Genomic DNA, 19,819 nt, shown 5'->3' on the forward strand with positions numbered 1-19,819 from the left:
AAGGGTTATGAGGTACTAATGGAGGAATAGTGATGTAGTTTTTTAATTTTTGAGATTATGATTGATTTTGCAACAAAAGTTCAATCCCACTTTAAAATTTATAGAAATTATATCGGAAGATTTAATTCAAAAGCATGAGATATGATGAGAGATATGAAGCCCATGTTTGCTTTAACAAATATATTAAATATTCATTATCTATTTATTTTTAAATAAAATCAAACATCTTTACCTCTATACTTATTAATTTCAACTTTTTATGTTTTAACTCTTCATCCAATCATTATGTAAATACAGAAGTAGTATAATTTTTACGAATTTCAAAACAAAAATATTCTTGAAAGTTATATTCAAACAATTTTTTTTATTTTATCTATTTAATTTCACAAACTTCGGTATAATATTAATATTTAAAAAATTTATATTTTCTCATTTGAAAATGTTAAGTTTTGTTATATAAATATATATATATATATTTAAGGCATGCAACACCACTCATTATAAAACTCCTTATAATTATAAAAAAAAAATTCAAAATACTATTTATTAGTTTATATGGCCGGTCTGAGCGGTCTCCATATCCTCTACATCACAAATGTCTTGATATATTAAAACATAAATTTGTAAAAATAGACATTTTCTATTTGAAAATGTCCAACAAAAATTTAACTCTCCATGTTTGTCCTTTTGTTTTGAATTTTCAATGGGGCCTCCAAAATTTTTGCGTTGATAAATTTTATGACCTTGTATTATAATTTGCTAATGTTGCGATTAATATAACAAAAATGGTGGAGGACACGTTTCTCCTTTCGTGAATCTTCGCACGCATTAAGAATTCTATTTGTCCATAGTTCGACATTGTGGAAATCTAAACAATTTTTATTTTATTTTAAATTCATCTTAGTCCGTGATATTGATATAATTTCATTGGTCGCTAGAGTTCATGTGGATAAATTTTTGTCAATAATTTGATTGATATTTTTCTTAAATTTTCATGGAGACCTCGTTAGTCATATCCAATAATAAAGCATCATCATGTTTAATAATGTTTTTTAGAAAAATTTTAAACATAAATTTCACATTTTATATATTTATTTAAAAATATATTATTTTATTTTTTTATCCACATAATAAAAATAATTTTAAATATATTTATAAATAAAATAAAATAATATAATAAAATAATATATTTTTAAGTGAATATACTTGATTGACGTGAAGCTTATGAATAGGTCGACTTTTTTTTTATCCAAATAAAACCTCGTTAGTCAGGCCTCTCTTTAAACAAAGAGGAGCCTTCGACAATTGTTATTTGTGCCTTGGCCCAACCCAATCGTATTAAGAGGAGAGAGAGAGAGAGAGAGAGAGAGAGGCTGGTAGTGGCAGTAGCAGCGGCAGCGGCAGCGGCAGCCGCAGGGTTTTGGTAAAGAAAAAGCACGCAATGACGACTCGAATAGCACCTGGAGTAGGAGCCAATCTGCTGGGTCAACATTCTGCCGAGAGGAATCAAGACGCCACCGCATATGTCGGCAATCTCGACCCTCAGGTTCCCTTCCTCCCCTCAGCTTTTCTCCTTTCTCCTTTTTGTTTGGTTGCTGTTGCTCCGTATTTGCTCGAGGAAAGAGAAGGAAGTTTGGCCCGGTTAGGGCTTTTATTGTGTTCATTCCAGTTTTGGTTTTATGCAAGGGTTCAATTGTTCGTATTTTCGATTTGTTGATTCCTTGAGCCTGTTTCACTTCTTCTATTTCTACGCTTGTAGGTGACTGAGGAGTTGCTTTGGGAGTTGTTTGTTCAATCAGGCCCTGTTGGTATGTTCTGGCCTTCCTTTTGTTTACCCAGATAATTAGCGGTTTTTACGCTGCATGGATTTTGTATTTCGTTTAAAATTCGTAGTATAGGAACTTAGTTTAGTCAGCAAATTTGGTTTCCCGTTCATTATTATTATTTTTTTGCTTTTGGTAAATTGTTCCCTGCGTCGTACTCTCCAACTGTCGTTTTTTGGTAAAGCTTATTTCTTCGTTTCCCATCGTCTGGGATTTTTTTTTTTTTTTTTTCATTTCTGTTTTCTGGTTTATATCCATAAATATTTCAATATTGTTCAGGTTCGAATGAAAGATAATCATGTACAACAAACTTTTTTTTTTTGGCAATGTAGGATGGAAAAACAGTAAGGTTTTAGAGTTGTTTATTTGCAGCGTATATTTTGTTAGGTGAATACCTTATGGAAACCATCCAAAGTTAATTTTTGACCCTCTCATTATTCTAACCCTCCGTAACTTTAGAGAAGAACAGATCACAAATGAGACTATTAAGATTCATTCTTGTAAATTATTGAGTTTTTTGGGAAAATCATGTTCAATAACTTTATTATCCTGTGTTAAAATTTATCTTATGTTAATCTTCAATGATTAATAGTTTATTCAGTGTTTATTTTATCTGTGTTACTTCAATCCTTATCTGCTTGTAAGACTGCTCATTTATAACCTTCAGCCTTTCTGTTTCAGTGAATGTGTATGTTCCTAAGGATAGAGTGACAAATCTCCATCAAGGATATGGATTCATAGAGTTCCGAAGTGAAGAAGATGCCGATTATGTAAGTATTAATCAACTACGGCGACTATGCTATCTGTAAGGTTTAACTGTCGACTTCCTTTAATAGTTCTTTAATTTTTAATAATCGTTCCTCCCCCGGATGACTATGCAGGCAATCAAGGTGCTAAACATGATTAAACTTTATGGAAAGCCTATACGTGTAAATAAGGTATATTTTTTTCCTAACTATTGTTTGGCAGCTTTTTGCAATTTGCTGCATAAAAATTATTATTCATTATTGTGCTTGAAAAGGTTTAGTGTTCTCCACCCTGTTCCTTTTGCATCTTTTTTATGTGATTTGAAAACGATTGTGGTGTTTACATTTTCTTTTTTTTTCCCAGGCATCCCAAGATAAAAAAAGCTTAGATGTGGGCGCAAACCTTTTCATTGGGAACCTTGACTCTGTAGGTTAAATTCTACCATATTATGCACTCTCAAGCTGGCTTACTGATTTTAACTGTCATTACTTGATATTCTTCTCAGGATGTGGATGAGAAGCTTCTATATGATACTTTCAGTGCATTTGGAGTCATTGTCACAAATCCCAAGGTAAGGTTTATGAATTTCTTTTGTTGGCATCTGATTTTAAATTATTTTCTCCATTTCTTTTAAATTGTCCAGAACTGTAGAAAAACTTGTGCCGACTGCCTATCCATTAATAAGACTGTTGGTTTTCCTATTATAAAGTTGAAATCTGGAGTCATTAGTTATCTTCCAACCCATAGATTTTATATAACATCATTTATGCATAAGGCTACTATGAAATTTAATCATGGGCGGAGCAAGGTCTTTCGTGCCGGGGTTCATGGTCCCTACCCCTGTCTAATATGGAATGTGATATCCATCATCACATCACCTAAAAAAGTGTAGCTAAAAAGGGCACACTTGACTCTTTCACAGCCGTAGAAAAGAGGTTTAATTTGCCATTTGTTTACCAAGAAATTGTTACATGTAGCCATTGCTTATAGTCCTTGATTATCTTCACATGCCCATGTATGAGGGTGCAATTATTCTGGTAGTATGTAATGATTTTGCTTAGCATTCCCTTTTTTTGATAGGTAAATGAAATTTATTTATTTATTTTATTGATAAGTAAAAATATTATATAAAATGAGTAACCAAGTACACTAAATGTATACAAGCGAACACCTTGCCCGTAATAGAAACCCCTAATAACCCAAAAATCCCGTGAAAAACAACCCAAAATACACCAAACCGACCCCAACCCCTTGCTTCCCGTAGAGCTAAAACTCTAACCAAAAACCTCATCCCACCCCAATCCCTAGTTTTACCGTCTTCACAATGCCCTCCCTTTAGACTTCCCTCTAGAATAGCTACCACCCTTAGCGTCGTAGTTGATTCCCGAAAAAAAAAGTTGTAACTCCCTGCTTTTCTTTAAACTTGATTTGATTTCAAGCGCGTGGCTTGCCTCGATCGAAATAATTAGTTCTTTAAATTGGTCTTCACATCCTCCATGTGAAATTCCCACGAACTGCTGAATTTCGTTAACTTTAGGTAGAATCCAATCCGCTATTGGAGGAAGAGAGACCAGGGGATCCACAAGGCATTCCTTTACACAAGGCACCAACGCCAAATCCATATTCAAATCCCGTACCTTCTCAGCAACTCCATTGCTTCTCTCCAATGGTATGACATCAAGTCCCTTCGCCTCTGGTGACCCTTTATGTGCAACTTCAGCGGGTCCCTTCAACTCTGACTAGGGAGCCGTAGTTTCTTCGAGTACAGAAGTCACCTAAGGCGAATGACATTCCATTGCAGATGTCTCTATGCCGATGCCTGACGTAGAACCCACTTCAAATAACCCAGACTTCCTTTTGACCCGTCATACTCTTCTAGATCTGGGTATAGGAACAGGGCCGAATCTGATTTTTCATTTTTCTTTATTTGAGTTTAAAGGATTCGGGCCTATCTTAGTCTTGTTGCTTACAACCCTATTGCCTCCAGCTGAAAGCAGGTCTATTTTCGTAGACAAAAAAACTATCGCTGCCTTCAATTCAACAAGTTGGGTTTCCATCTTCTTTAAGGAATTATGCATCACGATAAGCTGGTTTTGATCATCAATCCCCTCACTATGAACCCCCGAAGCATGACCGGTCTTCAGAGCTGACGCATATGATCGCCTCGCCACCGTGGATGTACTTGGGTCTTTATGATTCACCTCCAAGTTGATGTTCTCATTCTTCTTTTGAATTTCCTTCTTTGACCCATCAGCAAAAAGCATATCCGCAGCTCTGTGTAATTCCGCAACAAATTTATCCCAACCCAGACCTTCATACTCTTCGGGAATGACTATAACACTCCGTCAGCCTCCTCCACCATATTCAGTGACCGTTAGAAAACTACCATACTCGTTGGAGCATCGTTGAGCCATGAATGTTTTGTTTCTTTCACGCAAGTGTTTTGTGAAATCCAAATTTCTTCCTGCCTATAATACTGATTCCACCATAGCCATCAGCCATTCTATACCACTACGACCCATCACTACAAATCTCCAAACCCTTCTACTCCTCTCCACGATTTTTAAGGAAGACCTCCATATTTCTGGCAAAAGCTTGAAAGCCTTCGATTCCACCCAAAAGCGCACCATATGACCCATACTAACATCAAACCTACAACTTTAGTTGCAGAGGCATCCCAAACTGCATGTCTTCAATCTGTCGAGAATGCATCAAAGAGGAACAAAAGCCCCTAACCTGAGTTAATAGAGAATACAGAGATGCTGGATGATGACCGATGTCGGAGGCCCTCAATGTGGTCGCCGGAGTCCATCGAAACAGTTTGTCGAAATAGGCCGTCGAAACAGCAGAAAACTCCCAGTCACCAGAGAAGGACCGACGTCGAAGGCCCCACAACTGAGTCGCTTGGTCTGTCGTTTAGGTTTGTGGCGGTGTCGAAGAGCACGGCAACATTTTGATACCTCCGACGAAGAAGAAAAGTGAAATAGCCAGATCGCTGGCGAGGACCGATGCCGAACAGCCCACAACGGTGTGGTGTCACTCTCCGGTCGATGGTGGGTGGGGGCTAGTGGAGGGATAGGTGGGTTAGGGTTTCTCTCAGCTCACTGTTCACTCACGGGTCTTCGTACGGAGATAAAATTTTTGGAAGCTATTTTCTCTAATTAAATATCCACCCTCTGTACTTGGCTATACGAAATTTGATTAATAATAGAAAAGTAGGTGTAGCGCAAGTACACACGATGTATACGAGAGAAAGTACCTAATTAAGAACTGTAAACAGCTACAGGAAAATCATGGAAACTTTGTCCATTAAAATTTTTTTTATCAGTACTTTGCCCATTAAAATCTATAGCTAATGCCCAAAGGAACAAAATATTAACGGAGAGGCTTCCGAGTTCATCCAATGGCTGTTCATAATCTTGGAGTTTCGGCAATTCCTTTCCCTCCAAATGCACTAAAATAAACTATGGGGACCATCTTCTATGTGGTTTGGGGACTACCATATAAACCACTCCAGCTTGTGAGAATTGCTTATCATTCTTGCAACTGCTTTCTCTCTTAGTTATTTTTTTGAGGGATCGTGAGATTTCTATAAATTTTAGGTTTAATTGATAATCTCCAACATGGCTTCATGGGTCGAGGTTGGCTTAAAACTGTGCTAAATTAGCTTTTCTGGTTGACATGGTCAGAAAAAGATAATGAATCTACGATTAATATTTTTTTTTATAAGTAATAAATTATTTCACTGATAAAGAAAATAGGCATAGCCCAAGTACACTAGAAGTATACATGTGAATACACCTATTTAAGAACTAGAAACAATTAAAAGGAAATCATGGAAGCTGAGACCATTCAAATCTAAAGCAATGGCCCACAAAAACAAAGTCTTTCAGAAAAAACTCCTAAACTCTTCCTTGGAGCGCTCATTATCCTCAAAAAGCCTCTCATTTCTTTCACACCAAATACACCAAAAAATACAAATGAGTCATCTTCCACACAGCCGCGATCTGTGTGTTTTAGTGATCCCTCTCCAGCTTGCTAACAGTTCCACCACATTACCCAAGCTATTCCCATTCTGCTGAAAAAAGTAATTCCAAATATCTCGAGTAAAATCACAATGTAAGAGTAGATGATCCGTCGTTTCACCACTATTTATGCACAAACAGCACCAATCCGTGATGATAAGGTCGCGTCGTCTAAGATTATCTATAGTCATAATCTTCCCTAGAGCTGCCGTCCAAACAAAGAAAGCGGCCTTGGTTGGTGCTATACTCCTCCATATGGTCTTCCATGGAAAATTATGCCTTTGTTGCATAGTAATAGAGTCATAGAAGGAGCGTATCGAGAACTTCCCTTTCCTAGAGGGTCTCCATTCTAGCGAATCTTCAATTGTGGCCGCAATAGGAGTGCTGTACAACAAGTTCAAAAACTCCACCAAACCAGTCACTTCCCAATCATGCGCATCCCGAGTAAGACTAATATTCCACTCCTGTGAACCTTGGTTAATTACCCACAAATCAGCCACCATAGCTTCCTTCTCCCTTGCAATACTGAAAATCGTGGGATAAGCATCCTTCAAGGCCGTGTCTCCCACCCACACGTCCTTCCAAAAGTTGATCCCACTCCCATCCCCCAAACACAACCGAGTATTACTAATAAAGGAGCCCCAACCTTTCCGTATATACTTCCATAGCCCCACTCCATAGGACCCCCTACCTTATTTAGAACCCCCCGGGTTCACGACCATACTTCATGTCGATCACCCATTTCCATAAGGCTCCCATCTCATTGTTATAACGCCACAATCATTTACCTAACAAGACCTTATTGAAATCCCTCACATTCCTAACCCCCAAGCCACCATCCCTCGGAGGAAAACATACATTGTCCCATCCCACCAAGTGGAATTTAAATTCATCTCCTATTCCACTCCATAAAAAGTCACGTTGAATTTTCTCCATTCTAGTTGCAATGCTTGCGGGAAGAGGAAATAAAGATAAGTAGTATGTAGGGAGGTTGGATAAAGTACTTTTGATAAGAGTGATACGTCCCCATTTAGATAAATACAACATTTTCCACCTAGCCAGCCTCCGCTCAAATTTTTCCAGCACCACCTCCTAAATTGTCTTAGCTTTGAAGGAAAAGCCCCCAACGGAAGTCCAAGGTACTTCAATGGCAATGAAGAAACCGCACAACCCAATATGTCTGCCAACCCTATGATATTGTTTACATTACCAACTGCAACACCATCTCCGTCTTAGCAAGATTAATCTTCAATCCGGATACCGCTTCGAAACAAAGTAGGATGGCCTTCAAAGATTGAATATACCCTGCATTTGACTCACAAAATAGCAATGTGCCATCTGCAAACAAAAGGTGAGAAATAATGGTAGAGCCGTGGATATCTCCTACTGAGAAGCCAGAGAAAAAACCTCCCTCTACTGTAGCCGACACCATTCGACTTAGCGCCTCCATAACTAGAACAAACAAAGGGGTGATAATGGATCACCTTGACGTATTCCTCTCGAACTATTGAAGAACCCCACGGGATCCCCATTTACCAAGACTGAGAAGCGAGCCGTTGACACACAATGCCTCATCCATTTCCTCCATCTTTCCCCAAAACCACCTCCCCAACATATAAATCAAGAAATTCCTATTAACATGATCATATGCCTTTTCCATATCTCATTTGCATATAATATATGGAGCTCCAGACTTGATCCTGCTATCCAAACATTCATTAGCTATGAGGACCGAGTCCAAAATTTGTCTCCCTTTCACAAATGCATTTTGTGACTTAGAAATGATCTTTGTCATGACCGAACTCATCCTATTGGCAAGGACTTTTGAAAGTATCTTATAGACACTACCCACAAGACTAATCGGCCTATAATCTTGTACCTCTATTGCACCAGCCTTTTTAGAGACTAGAGCAATAAAAGTAGCATTTAAGCTTTTTTCAAATTTGCCATAAGTGAAGAATTCCTGAAAAACCTAGATTACATCCTCCTCACCACTTCTTAACAAGATTGGAAAAAAGCCATAGTGAAACCATCCGGACCTGGAGCTTTATCTTTATTCATTTTCTTGATTACTTGTTGTACTTCTTCCTCTTCAAAAAGGTCTTTCCAACCAAGATGAACTACTTTGATCAATGGCCTTAAAGGCTAAACCATCCATAGTAGGCCTTCAGGCATGAGGTTTCGACAACAGACATTCGAAATGGCCAGCCACATTCTCCTTTATCACAAGCTGATCTGAGGATGCACCACCATCTATGTTCAGGGACTCAATGGAATTGAACCTCCTATGTGCATTAGCAACTTAGTGAAAAAACTTTGTGCATTTATCCCCCTCCCGAATCCACAATGCCCTTGAATTTTGCCTCCACGAGATCTCCTCCATTAGAATCAGACGTTCAAATTCAAAAACTACTTGATCTTTTCGGTTGTTCTCATCTCCTAAACCCTCTAAGCTTTGTAATTCTTGAAATAAACTTTTCTTCTGTAAAGTTACATCACCAAATACCTGTTCATTCCATGTCTTCAAATCCTTCTTCAAAGCTTTCAACTTTCCAGCCAATACATTGCTCGGGTTACCCTCAAAGATGTATGAATTCCACCATTGTCTAATCAACTCCACAAACCCCTTTGTTTTTAACCACATATTCTCAAACTTGAACGTTCTTCTACCCCTTTGAATGCCACCACAGTCTACCATGACAGGGAAATGATCCGAGCATATCCTCGGGAGCCTTTTTTGGTTTAAGTCTGGATATTGTAGCTCCCACGAGGGAGAAATGAGGAATCTGTTTAATCTTGACCAAGCTTGATAATTAGACCAAGTATATTCACCTCCCATTAGAGGTATATCCATCAAATCTAACTCAAAAATAAAGTCCGAGAAATCCACCATAGCTTGATTTTGTCTTCCCCCTTCTGATCTTTTGCTGGGAAATCTTGTCATATTAAAATTTACACCAATACACCAAGGAGCCTCCCACCAAGAACATAAGCCAGCTAGCTCATCCCAAAGCAACCTCCTCTCACTATCTAAATTAGGACCATATACCCCAGCAAAAGTCCATACGAAGCCATCCTCAATATTTTTATAAAAACACCCCACCGAGTATTCTCCAATAAACTCATCAATGCTCTCCACCACCCTCTCATCCCACGTAACCAACACTCCTCCCGAAGCCCATTTCGAAGGGAAGTATGCCCAACTTATAAATTGACAACTCCAAATACTCTGAATAATTCTTCTATTGATAAGCTTCAGCTTTGTTTCTTGCAAGCAAATGATGTCCAACTTCCATTGCCTTGATAAGGCTCTTATTCGAAGGCGTTTATTAATCTCGTTCAGTCCCCTAACATTCCAACTCAGAATTTTTGGCTTCATTTATCAACTGTTCCAACCCTCCCTTTGTTTCTATCACGACTTGCACTTCCCTCCTTTCCATCGTAATTAATGGACCATGTCAACCTCTTCAACTCCCTCCCTCTTTTTGACCCTGCACCTTGATGTCCTGCCTCCATGGCTATAATCAATGTCTTAAAACTGATCTTCATAGCCCTCACACGAAATCCTCATACAACTTTGCAATTCTTCTACATTTTTCAATACCCAATCAGAGGAAACAGTAGGAGGGATCATACTTATAGGGGGGTAGGATCCTCTCCTGCTGACTCCTCCCCCTCTTTTGAGGTTACACAAGGATCATAAAACTTCAACTGCTGCCCTTCATCTAACTCCCCCTTATCCGACGTACCCCCACACTCCATAGGCTTACCGTGAGCCATATCTGCCCCCCCACACTCCAGAGCAGTAGAATGACCTTCTCGGACTCCCTCCAGAGGCTCACTATGAGCCATATTTGCCCCCCACCACCTTAGCTGTACCTGACTCAAGGGAATCGACAGGGCAAGGTCTGTGACAAGGCTCGCTGGAAAAGTCTGTGGCAACCCTCCTTACGACAGCCCTCCCTAAGCACCCCCCGAGCCTTCCACTTCAACAATACTCAGTTCCTCTACGATGATTTCCCCCACCTCCACTTTCGGTGACCGTAAGACCACCGATGGACCACCACCTGAGTCGCCAGAAGTCGTCGGCCCTTTCTGTGTCAGACCCGACCCAAGACTCGGACCCGAGTATCAGGCACCTCCAGTTCACCTGATACACTGCCTGAAATCGGGCCTTTCTCCTTCCAGACCCTACGTGGGCTTCTACTTGGGCCCGGCCCATGAGCAATCTTCTTCTCCTTCAAGTCTTCTTCACGGCCCACGAAATTCTTCTTTCCAAACTTATCCTTACAAAATTCTTCTTCCCATATGCTACCTTCCCCTGCTGGAATAGCGTTCCTCTTATCATCACTTGGACCACAGCCCACTCCCAGTCCCAAGCCCATTCGTCTTTTCTCCTCTACACACCGTAACAACCCATCGATATTCAGTTGCAACAAATCTATCTGACATTTCATCTCCTGTAGTGCACACAACTCCTTTTCCTCAAACAAACCGACAGCCACTCTGTCACCTTTCTCTTGAGCCTGCACTCCTTCATAATTGGTGGCACTCCTTTGCAGGCCTACTCCACCTCTTGAACATGCCAAGGTGTTAGAACTATGGCCTCTCCTTATATTGCCTTTGTGTAGTAGTGCCTCCCGGTATGATTGAAATGGTGGTTGTTATGGTGGCTGAGACGCAGGACCACCTGTCCAGGCAGCCTCCCTCATAATCTCCACCCCCTTCCCTCCCTATCTTCTGGTATGAATAAGAAGTTTCGATACCCACCTCCCCTATACTCCATCAATGCCATGAAGGAACCTCTTGAGTTGTGACGCGTCTGTGCAACATAGCCCCTATCTCCTTCCCTATGTGCAGAATAAAACTCCTTCCTCACAGTCTTCAAGCAATCCTCCAACGCTTTGATGAACCATCTTGTCGTGCCTAACCCCAGTCTAATCTCTTTCACCACCTTCCAACCTTTCTCAATCAAAAAACCAAACGTCCCATCTCTTACTACCTCAAAAACTTTAGATTCAATGAGAATCTTCTTCACATTACGTATAACTCACTAAAATCAATCACTAACTACCACTAAATACACGAGAAGGAAAAACTAGGATTTTCCTTAATCGAAGTTTTGGTTGTACAGAGAGAAAAAGTTAGGAAAGAGAAAAAGGTCATGTTTCCAGTAGTAAGTTTCTACATTTAATATTTTATACACAGCAATGGAAGAAGCAACAATTTTTTGCTAGCTGTTGCATTTTGTTAGAATTAAATGATTAAATTTACCTCTTCCCATCAACTTGAGTTTTTTGGACAAGTAGTGATTTAACATCTTATCTAAGCTATCATGTTAAATCACCACTTGTCCTAAAAGCGTAAGCTAATGGAAAGAGGTAAATTTGATAATTTAGTTTATATCCTAACATTTCTTCTCACGTGTGGGTCAGACTCCCCTTAATGAATGCGCGCAAGTGGAATATACAAATAAATGGGGTGAAGTGTGACATCGGGGTTCGAACTCAGGATCTCTACTCTGATACCATGTTAAGTACCACTTGTTCCAAAAGTTTAAGCTGTTAGGAAGAAGTTTTTTATTTTTTTATTTTTCTTTTATAAGTAATAAAATTTTATTCATTGAATGCAATACGCGAAACCCATGTATACAGGAAGTATACAAAAGATACACCTAATTACATTCTAAGATTAGGAAATGAAAACAAAAACTCATGAACAGTCCCTCCAGTACAATAGCTGAAAACCATTGAAGCAAGGCAAACATAAAAAATTTCCAGATTTCCTCTTCAGTACGCTCCCTGTTATTAAAATACCGCTCATTCATTTCCATCCAAATACATCACATAATGCATAAAGGAATCATCTTCCACGCAGCTGCCACTTGAGAACAACTATGAAGCCTATTCCAAAACGCTAGTAGATCCACCACTGTTTTAGTCATTACCCAAACCAGCCCTGCTCTACTGAACACACCATCCTATAACACCTTAGCCACCTCACAATATAAGAGTAAATGGTCCACCGATTCACCATATTTTTTACACATGAAGCACCACTCCATAACAATCATGCCACGCTTTCTCAAATTATCAATTGTCTAAAGATTCCCAAGTGATGCTGTCCAAATAAAAAATGCTACCTTTGACGGCACATGAGCCCTCCAAATACTCGTCTACAGAAAAGAGAAGTGATGCTGAACAGTCAACATCTTATAGTATGATCTAACAGAAAACTTTTTACACGCTATATGCTTCCATGACATTCAATCCATCTCATCTCTTCCAATATCCAGAGAATACAACAAGCTGAAAAAATTTGCAACCTCATCAAGTTCCCGATCCTGGACAGCTCTAATAAAACTAACATCCCAATGCACAACTCCATTAGATCAGATCAACAAATCTGAAACGGAAGCCTGCTGATTAACAGCCATTCTAAAAATTACCAGAAAAACTCTAAAAAGAGCTCGCTCACCACACCAATCATTGAACCAGGAAGCAAACTCTTGAACCATCTCCAACCTCGAACTTAACTTATTTCACAAAATTATCCCACCCCTTTCTAAGAAATTTTCAGAGACTCACACCATAAGTCCCCCTACTCTCCTTAGAACACCAGCCCCCCCCACTCACTCCCATACTTTTGATCAATAACCTCCCTCCACATCGAATCCTCTTCCCTTTGATACTTTCACAACCACTTTCCCAACAACGCCTTATTAAAACTACTCAAATTACTAACCCCCAAACCTCCATTAACAATAGGACAACAAACTCTATTCCAACTCACTAGATGGAACTTATTTTCCTCTCCCGTACCACCCCACAAAAATGCTCTAAATAACTTCTCAATACGATTTGCCACACCTACAGGTAATAGAAATAGTGAAAGAAAATAAGTGGGAAGATTGGAGAGGGTACTTTTGATAAGAGTAATTCTACCCCTTTTGATAAGTATAGCTGCTTCCAACCTACCAATCTTTTATCAATCTTCTCTACCACCCCATCCCAAATATTCTTAGCCTTGAATGACGCTCCCAACGGGAGACAGAGATAATTCATAGGAAGAGAAGCTACTCTACACCCCAAAAGTTTCGCCAAGCTGTTAATATTATGCACATCCCCCACCATAACCATCTCTGACTTACCCAAATTCACCTTAAGGCCCAAGACAGCTTCGAAACACAACAATATAGCCCTCAAAGCTTGAATCTAATCACCATCAGCATCACAAAAGATAAGAGTATTATCAGCAAAGAGTAAATGAGATATTGAAATAAAACCATTATTTGCATTTCCCACTGAAAAACTGGAAAGAAAACCCCTTCCTACCACAGCCTCCACCATAACAATAACAAATAAAAAAGGAGATAACGGATCCCCCCCTATCTCATTAGGAAGAAGTTAATTTAATTATTTAACTTATATTCAAACACTTTCTCCTGCTCATTGAGGCAACCCTCTAATCCTTAGAAAATTGGAGGGCAGTCGCTTTGCCTTCTCTAATGTGTACAGTGCTTGTATGATAAGAAACTACTCTTGATACCTGCTCCTTGAATGACTTTAGCCAATTGGCAATTATAGATATATTTTGGAAGACTAAAATACACTAAAAAAGTAGTTTGGAACTTATTTCTAATTTCCAAGGAAAATGTCTATAATATATTAGCCTATCTACATTTCTATACACCACTTACCCTTATCTTATTATATGGGGTATCACAATCTACCTCCTTTAAATTCCTGACGTCCTCGTTGGGCCTGTTCGTTATAGGTGGCACGGCTCAAGTCCCACATTTCTAGTTGAGATAGACTTCGAGACCATTTGTAATGCCCCAATGGAAGACCCAAATCACATGACCTATACTCCAAAATGATTAGTCAATGATACAATTGGAGCCCCATTGGAATCTTATAAAATGCAATAACTTCTCATTCCCAATGTGGGATCTCATACACTACTTACCCTTATCCTTATCATATGGGGTATCACATCAACTCTCCATGTTGGTTTTCTTATGAGTTTATTTCTGCTTTAGCAAAACTGGGTGTAACCGTTTTCCAATTCTTCCTTTCTATTTGTGTGTGCACTAGTTGTGGACTCAAACATTTGTACTGAATGCGTAAAAATTGCTTTACCGACTGATGTTTTCTACCTATTAAAATTTTGATGTTTCTGTTATTTGGATTCTAATCTTTAGCACTTCTCTCCAGATCATGAGAGACCCGGAATCAGGAAATTCACGTGGTTTTGGGTTTATTAGCTATGATTCTTTTGAGGCATCTGATGCTGCTATTGAGGTTTGTGTCCTTCACTGATATTTTAACGTTCACTATATCTGCTTGAGAAATGTGAGATTTGATGATGTGGGAATTAGATGAATCATTAATTTGTTAGTCTTTCTGCTTTTTTCTCAGTATTTAATATCTCAGAATTTTGAGTTCCACTTGGTCATAGCGTGATGCCAAGTCTACTTATATCAAGGACATGATACTCATTTCAGAAATTAATTAGGGTTCTAGGATCTAATTCGGTAACATTGTAAAAGGTATTATAGTAACCGCTAAATTTCTTTAAACCATGAACTATAAGCGACTCCATGGCACTAGTATTTGTTTCTAATGATATATGGAGCTGATTTGGTATTGATCTTCTACATTTAAAGGCAATGAATGGTCAATATCTTTGCAACCGTCAAATTACAGTGTCTTATGCATATAAGAAGGATACCAAAGGGGAGCGTCATGGTACTCCAGCCGGTGAGCATTTTTAAGCTGCTGCTTTCTTTTTGTAGGAATAATTCATGCATTCATTAAGAAAATTGATTTGCTATGTTCTAACTGCTGCTGTTATCAGAGAGAGTTTTGGCTGCAAGCAATCCAACTGCTCAAAAGAGCAGGCCTCACACTTTATTTGCCAGCGGACCTCCAACACTTCAGAATGTTCCTCAGGCCAATGGAACTGTGCCTCCACGCCCATTTGGAAATGGTACTGTAGCTCCAGGGCCAATTCCTGCAATCCGTCCACCACCTCAAGCTGCAGCCTTCCCACCTATGCCAATGGCTGGACAACCAGTTTGGCAGGGTCACCCGCAGCATCTGGGTCAACAACTCCCACCATCTGTCATGCCACCTCAAATGCAGCAGTTCAGGCCACCTCCCCCAAATATGCCACCGGCCCCTCCACAGGTAGCTCCAGGTCCTCCAAGGCCTCTTCCACCACCAATGGGAATGGGAGGCCCACCGCCTATGTGGCGTCCACCCCCACCCCCACCCCTTCAGCAACATGCCGGTAGGCCCCATATGCCACAGACATCAATGCCTCCACCTCCCCCTCCACATAATCCCAATAACCCCCCTCTGCCACCATCAAGTTGAGATCTTGAAATATCATTCTGAAAGGTTCTTATCATATAATGTCTAGGAAATTTCTTGTTTTATTTATTTGTTCTGAATTAGGATAATGCAGATTGTAATGTGTGCCACAATGGTTAAGAAAACAAGCATCAATCTTTGGCTGGAAGGAAAATTTATTTTCAACAGTCCTTCCTTTCTTTTTTTGGTAAGTTCTCATTTCTTGCACCAGAAGTGCCAGATTATTGTTAATCATCTTTTAGGTTCTCATTTGAAGCCACAGATTCGGGCGTATTACCGGAATCTTCTCGTACGAGGTGAGGATGGGGAAACCGAAGTTCTCTCCAATTTGTCAAGGTTTTTCTGGTCTTAGAATCTCATGACCTGGATCAGGCTCATGGAATAGCGACTTTTTATATATGCACGTTTTTTACAAATTGGGCAATGGGGAGCATGGTGGCATCCTTTATTCCTTTACCCGTCTACTTGCTCTCGCGTCAAGTTGGACTGACTGATTTCCTTATTTTTTCCTGTTCTCTCAAGGAATAACATGCAAATTTTTTCAGTGCTGGAAAATACTTAATTGGCAATGAGTCCGATCTCTCTCAAGGATGACAACAGGGAGGTGTCCACTGCTGAAGGCAAAGCCTTGGCAGAAGCATAGCATTTGTTATTTTTATGGAAACGTCTGCTCTTGATTCCTCCAATCTAGCTGCTGCTTTTCAGACAGTTGTGAGAGAGATCTAAAATATATTAAGTCGAAAAGTGATTATTTAGTCGGAAAGTGGTTAGTTTGGGTATTTTCAAAATATCTTACTACTACTTATTATTTTATTATTCATTTTTACCTACTTTTCATTATTATTCAATACTATTTAATATTCGATAATTATTTTTTCACTATTATTAACAAATACATGAGAGTACTTCACTACTCAAACACAACCTAAATATCAAGAGCTCAAAATTAAGGATTCTACCTAGATGGGAAATGTAAAGATGGTGGTTTTATGGTAAAGTGTAAACCAAGAAACTGAGGTAGAACCAAGAAACGAGATTGTTGGAAAGAATAAGGGTTGACAAAAGAGCATAGTTGGATGAAAAATGTAGATATTTAGTTGGTAAGACATTTGTATGGAATTCTAGATGTGTTTAGAAAAAAATTAGTAGTTATTAATATTAAATGATCATTTAAAATATGATTGTTTAAATATTAAAAATATTCGAAAATGATTATTAATTAATATATGATCAGTAGAAATGTAAAATATGGTAAAAATAAATTAGATAACAACAAATATAAAATATTAAAATTTTATTATTATATAGAGAGGATTTAGCTAATCCAATGTGGGAATATATTTTAAATAGAATATGTAAAAATAAAAACATGTGATATTAGCCAAATAATGACTTTGCATTTGCCTATTCTAATGTTAATACTCTTAGCATTAAAAGATTGTTCTAAAGGACGTATTTTACACCATCAATCACACGGATGACCTGCAATAATAAGAGATGGTATTGGTTGCCTTAGGGAGACTCCAATACTTAAGTCAAAAATACAATATGAGAATAAGTATATGTAAAGATAAAGTGAAGTGTTTGTTATCTCTTGTAGGTTATTTATAAAAGGACATGGACATGGCATGATGACAACTGATTCTAATCATCATTTTCGTGTGTGTATCCTTCACGATCTCTTATTAACTGGAGAGGATATCTCTTGTTTTGTAGGAGTATCTTGCCCAAGATGATCATATCCAACTGTGGGTCGGATCTCCAACTCTCTAGGAGTTATCTTCCATGTGGTCGTGGTTACGGGCCCTTTAGTCGTGGCCCTCTCAACCTTAAGCTAAGGCTTTAGGCCGGCTTCCTAGTCGTGGGCTTGGTTACTTAAGAGGATTCAAAGATGATCATATTTAACTGTGGGTCGGATCTCCAACTCTTTGGGAGTTATCTTCCACGTGGTCGTGGTTACAGGCCCTTTAGTCGTGGCCGTCTCAACCTTAAGCTAAGGCTTTAGGCCAGCTTCCTAGTTGTGGGCTTGGTTACTCAAGAGGATTAAAAAATGATCATATTTAACTGTGGGTCGGATCTCCAACTCTCTGGGAGTTATCTTCCACGTGGTCATGGTTACGGGCCCTTTAGTCGTGGCCCTTTCAACCTTAAGCTAAGGCTTGGCCGGCTTCCTAGTCGTGGGCTTGGTTACTCAAGAGGATTCAAATATCCTCTCCAGTTATCTCGCTAATTTTCTTTATGCTGGCACATGAAAAATTAAACTTCTGGATTCTTTATAACTACTGCCTACCCCGTTGGTCTGTGGGCATGCATCTTTGCTTTTCCCTTATCTGGCTGGGGTCTATGTAAGTTGGTGTGCTCGAGCCCGTACCCTTTATTTTTCAAAAGGACGTGGCTTACGTCAGCGATAACTATTCCCGCACTTTAAATGGTTTTCCAAAGAAATGGTAACCGTCGTCGCGGCTAACCGTTCATATTCCCGAGAGAGGTTAATGATTACCTTTTAGACCCCTTTTCATTTTCGAGTTTACTCTCTTGCTCCACCAACTCCCTAGATATTTCGATTCTCCAGCAACTTTCCCCTCCTTTCTCGCTTAACCAAAATTCCTTACACATTTTGATTTTCCAGCAATTTCCCCTTCCTTTCTCACTCAACCAATGGCCAGCGGTGGTTTTGCGAAAGCTTCCCCCCAATCTAAGGGTGAGTCTTTCCTCACTTGGAGCCTTACTTCTTTCGACAGATGTTCATGGCGCTCAATCCTGAACGTGGTGGACATTGTGGATTTGAGGGAGTTTATCCGTATTCTTGAATCTGTGGACATGATCATTCAAAAGGTGGGATGTGTCGACAAAGAGAGCTATGCTAGAGATGTGGCCTTGACGGTTCGTACCCTAACTAATGGGTTACACCTCCCTTTTATTTGCCTAGTGCGTGACGTTTTGAACTTCTTGAAGCTTGCCCCCGCCCAGCTCCATAGTAAGGCATGGCGTGTACTGATATGTGCCTGCGTAGTCTTCTGCAAAGTGTTGGAGCCTCTCAGGGAGAAGTATCCAGATTTAAAGGAGAAGGAATTTCTTTCTTTTTACAGCGTGGCGGCTCTGCCAGGAAATATCAGCATTTTTTGCGTCAGCGAGCAACGCTTGTTGGCCTTCGAAGGGCTTTATTCCAACACCAAGCAATGGACTGTAAGTTTTTCTTTATCTCTGGTCGCAATTGGAAATTTTTTGCAGAAGAAATGCATGTAAAAGATTACCCTGTTAGGGCCAATTGGGGCCGCATCCATGATAATATGAGCCTGTTGTTAGAGCTGACTGATATTTAGCACTCTCGCATTGACCTTGTTCGTGAATGGGCCAAGGAACACGACTGAGATGGTTTGTGTTCAAATGACCTCTTTTCCCCCGCTAGTATAAATAGGTTTTTGGTGGTGCCCAGTCGCGCCCATGTCAGGGGGTCCAAACTCAAAGGAGTTCCGCCTCCTGTGAAAATGAGTGCCTCCAAACTGGTGGACAAAAAATGAAATGTTCTCGCAATGAAGGCACCATGAAGTCTAGTGGTATTCTAATTCTATTGCAAAGGTGGCACAAGGAGTAGGTGTGGATGCAACTGGTTAGGACCTCCCTTTCGGTGAACCCAGGTCTTGATGACCTGGGCGCGGACCTTTCGATAGCCTATAACTTTGAGCTGCCCCTAGGGGGCAACTCTATGGACACCCCCTCCTTTGAATTTCCTATCATTCATTTCGTTGTTTCCCTGTCCCGCTGCAGAGTCAATTTTATCGACATATATGCTGCTTTCACCTTAGGTGTGTCTGGGGAAGGCATGCTTGATGCTTATGCCCATACT

The 19,819-nt window shown here is 39.7% G+C and overlaps 1 protein-coding gene across 1 annotated transcript; it reads left to right on the forward strand.

Moving 5' to 3' along the window:
* The first annotated feature begins 1,316 nt into the window (after window positions 1-1,316).
* LOC108997541 (splicing factor 3B subunit 4-like) lies at window positions 1,317-16,163 on the forward strand. The gene is made up of 9 exons (XM_018973855.2): window positions 1,317-1,546; window positions 1,760-1,808; window positions 2,505-2,593; window positions 2,705-2,761; window positions 2,934-2,996; window positions 3,076-3,141; window positions 14,812-14,898; window positions 15,264-15,357; window positions 15,455-16,163. The coding sequence occupies exons 1-9, from the start codon at window positions 1,442-1,444 to the stop codon at window positions 15,973-15,975; spliced, it is 1,131 nt and encodes a 376-aa protein (XP_018829400.1). The 5' UTR covers window positions 1,317-1,441; the 3' UTR covers window positions 15,976-16,163.
* Window positions 16,164-19,819: the final 3,656 nt, after the last annotated feature.

Source organism: Juglans regia, chromosome 12 (assembly GCF_001411555.2).
Source record: "Juglans regia cultivar Chandler chromosome 12, Walnut 2.0, whole genome shotgun sequence".
Taxonomy (NCBI): domain Eukaryota; kingdom Viridiplantae; phylum Streptophyta; class Magnoliopsida; order Fagales; family Juglandaceae; genus Juglans; species Juglans regia.

Bases quoted from the DNA above. Each gene is read 5' to 3' on its own strand.
- LOC108997541 (XM_018973855.2), top strand. From the start codon at position 1,442: ATGACGACTCGAATAGCACCTGGAGTAGGAGCCAATCTGCTGGGTCAA. The intron at 2,762-2,933 runs GTATATTTTTTT...TTTTTTTCCCAG, and splicing joins AGCCTATACGTGTAAATAAG to GCATCCCAAGATAAAAAAAG. The intron at 3,142-14,811 runs GTAAGGTTTATG...ACTTCTCTCCAG, and splicing joins TCATTGTCACAAATCCCAAG to ATCATGAGAGACCCGGAATC.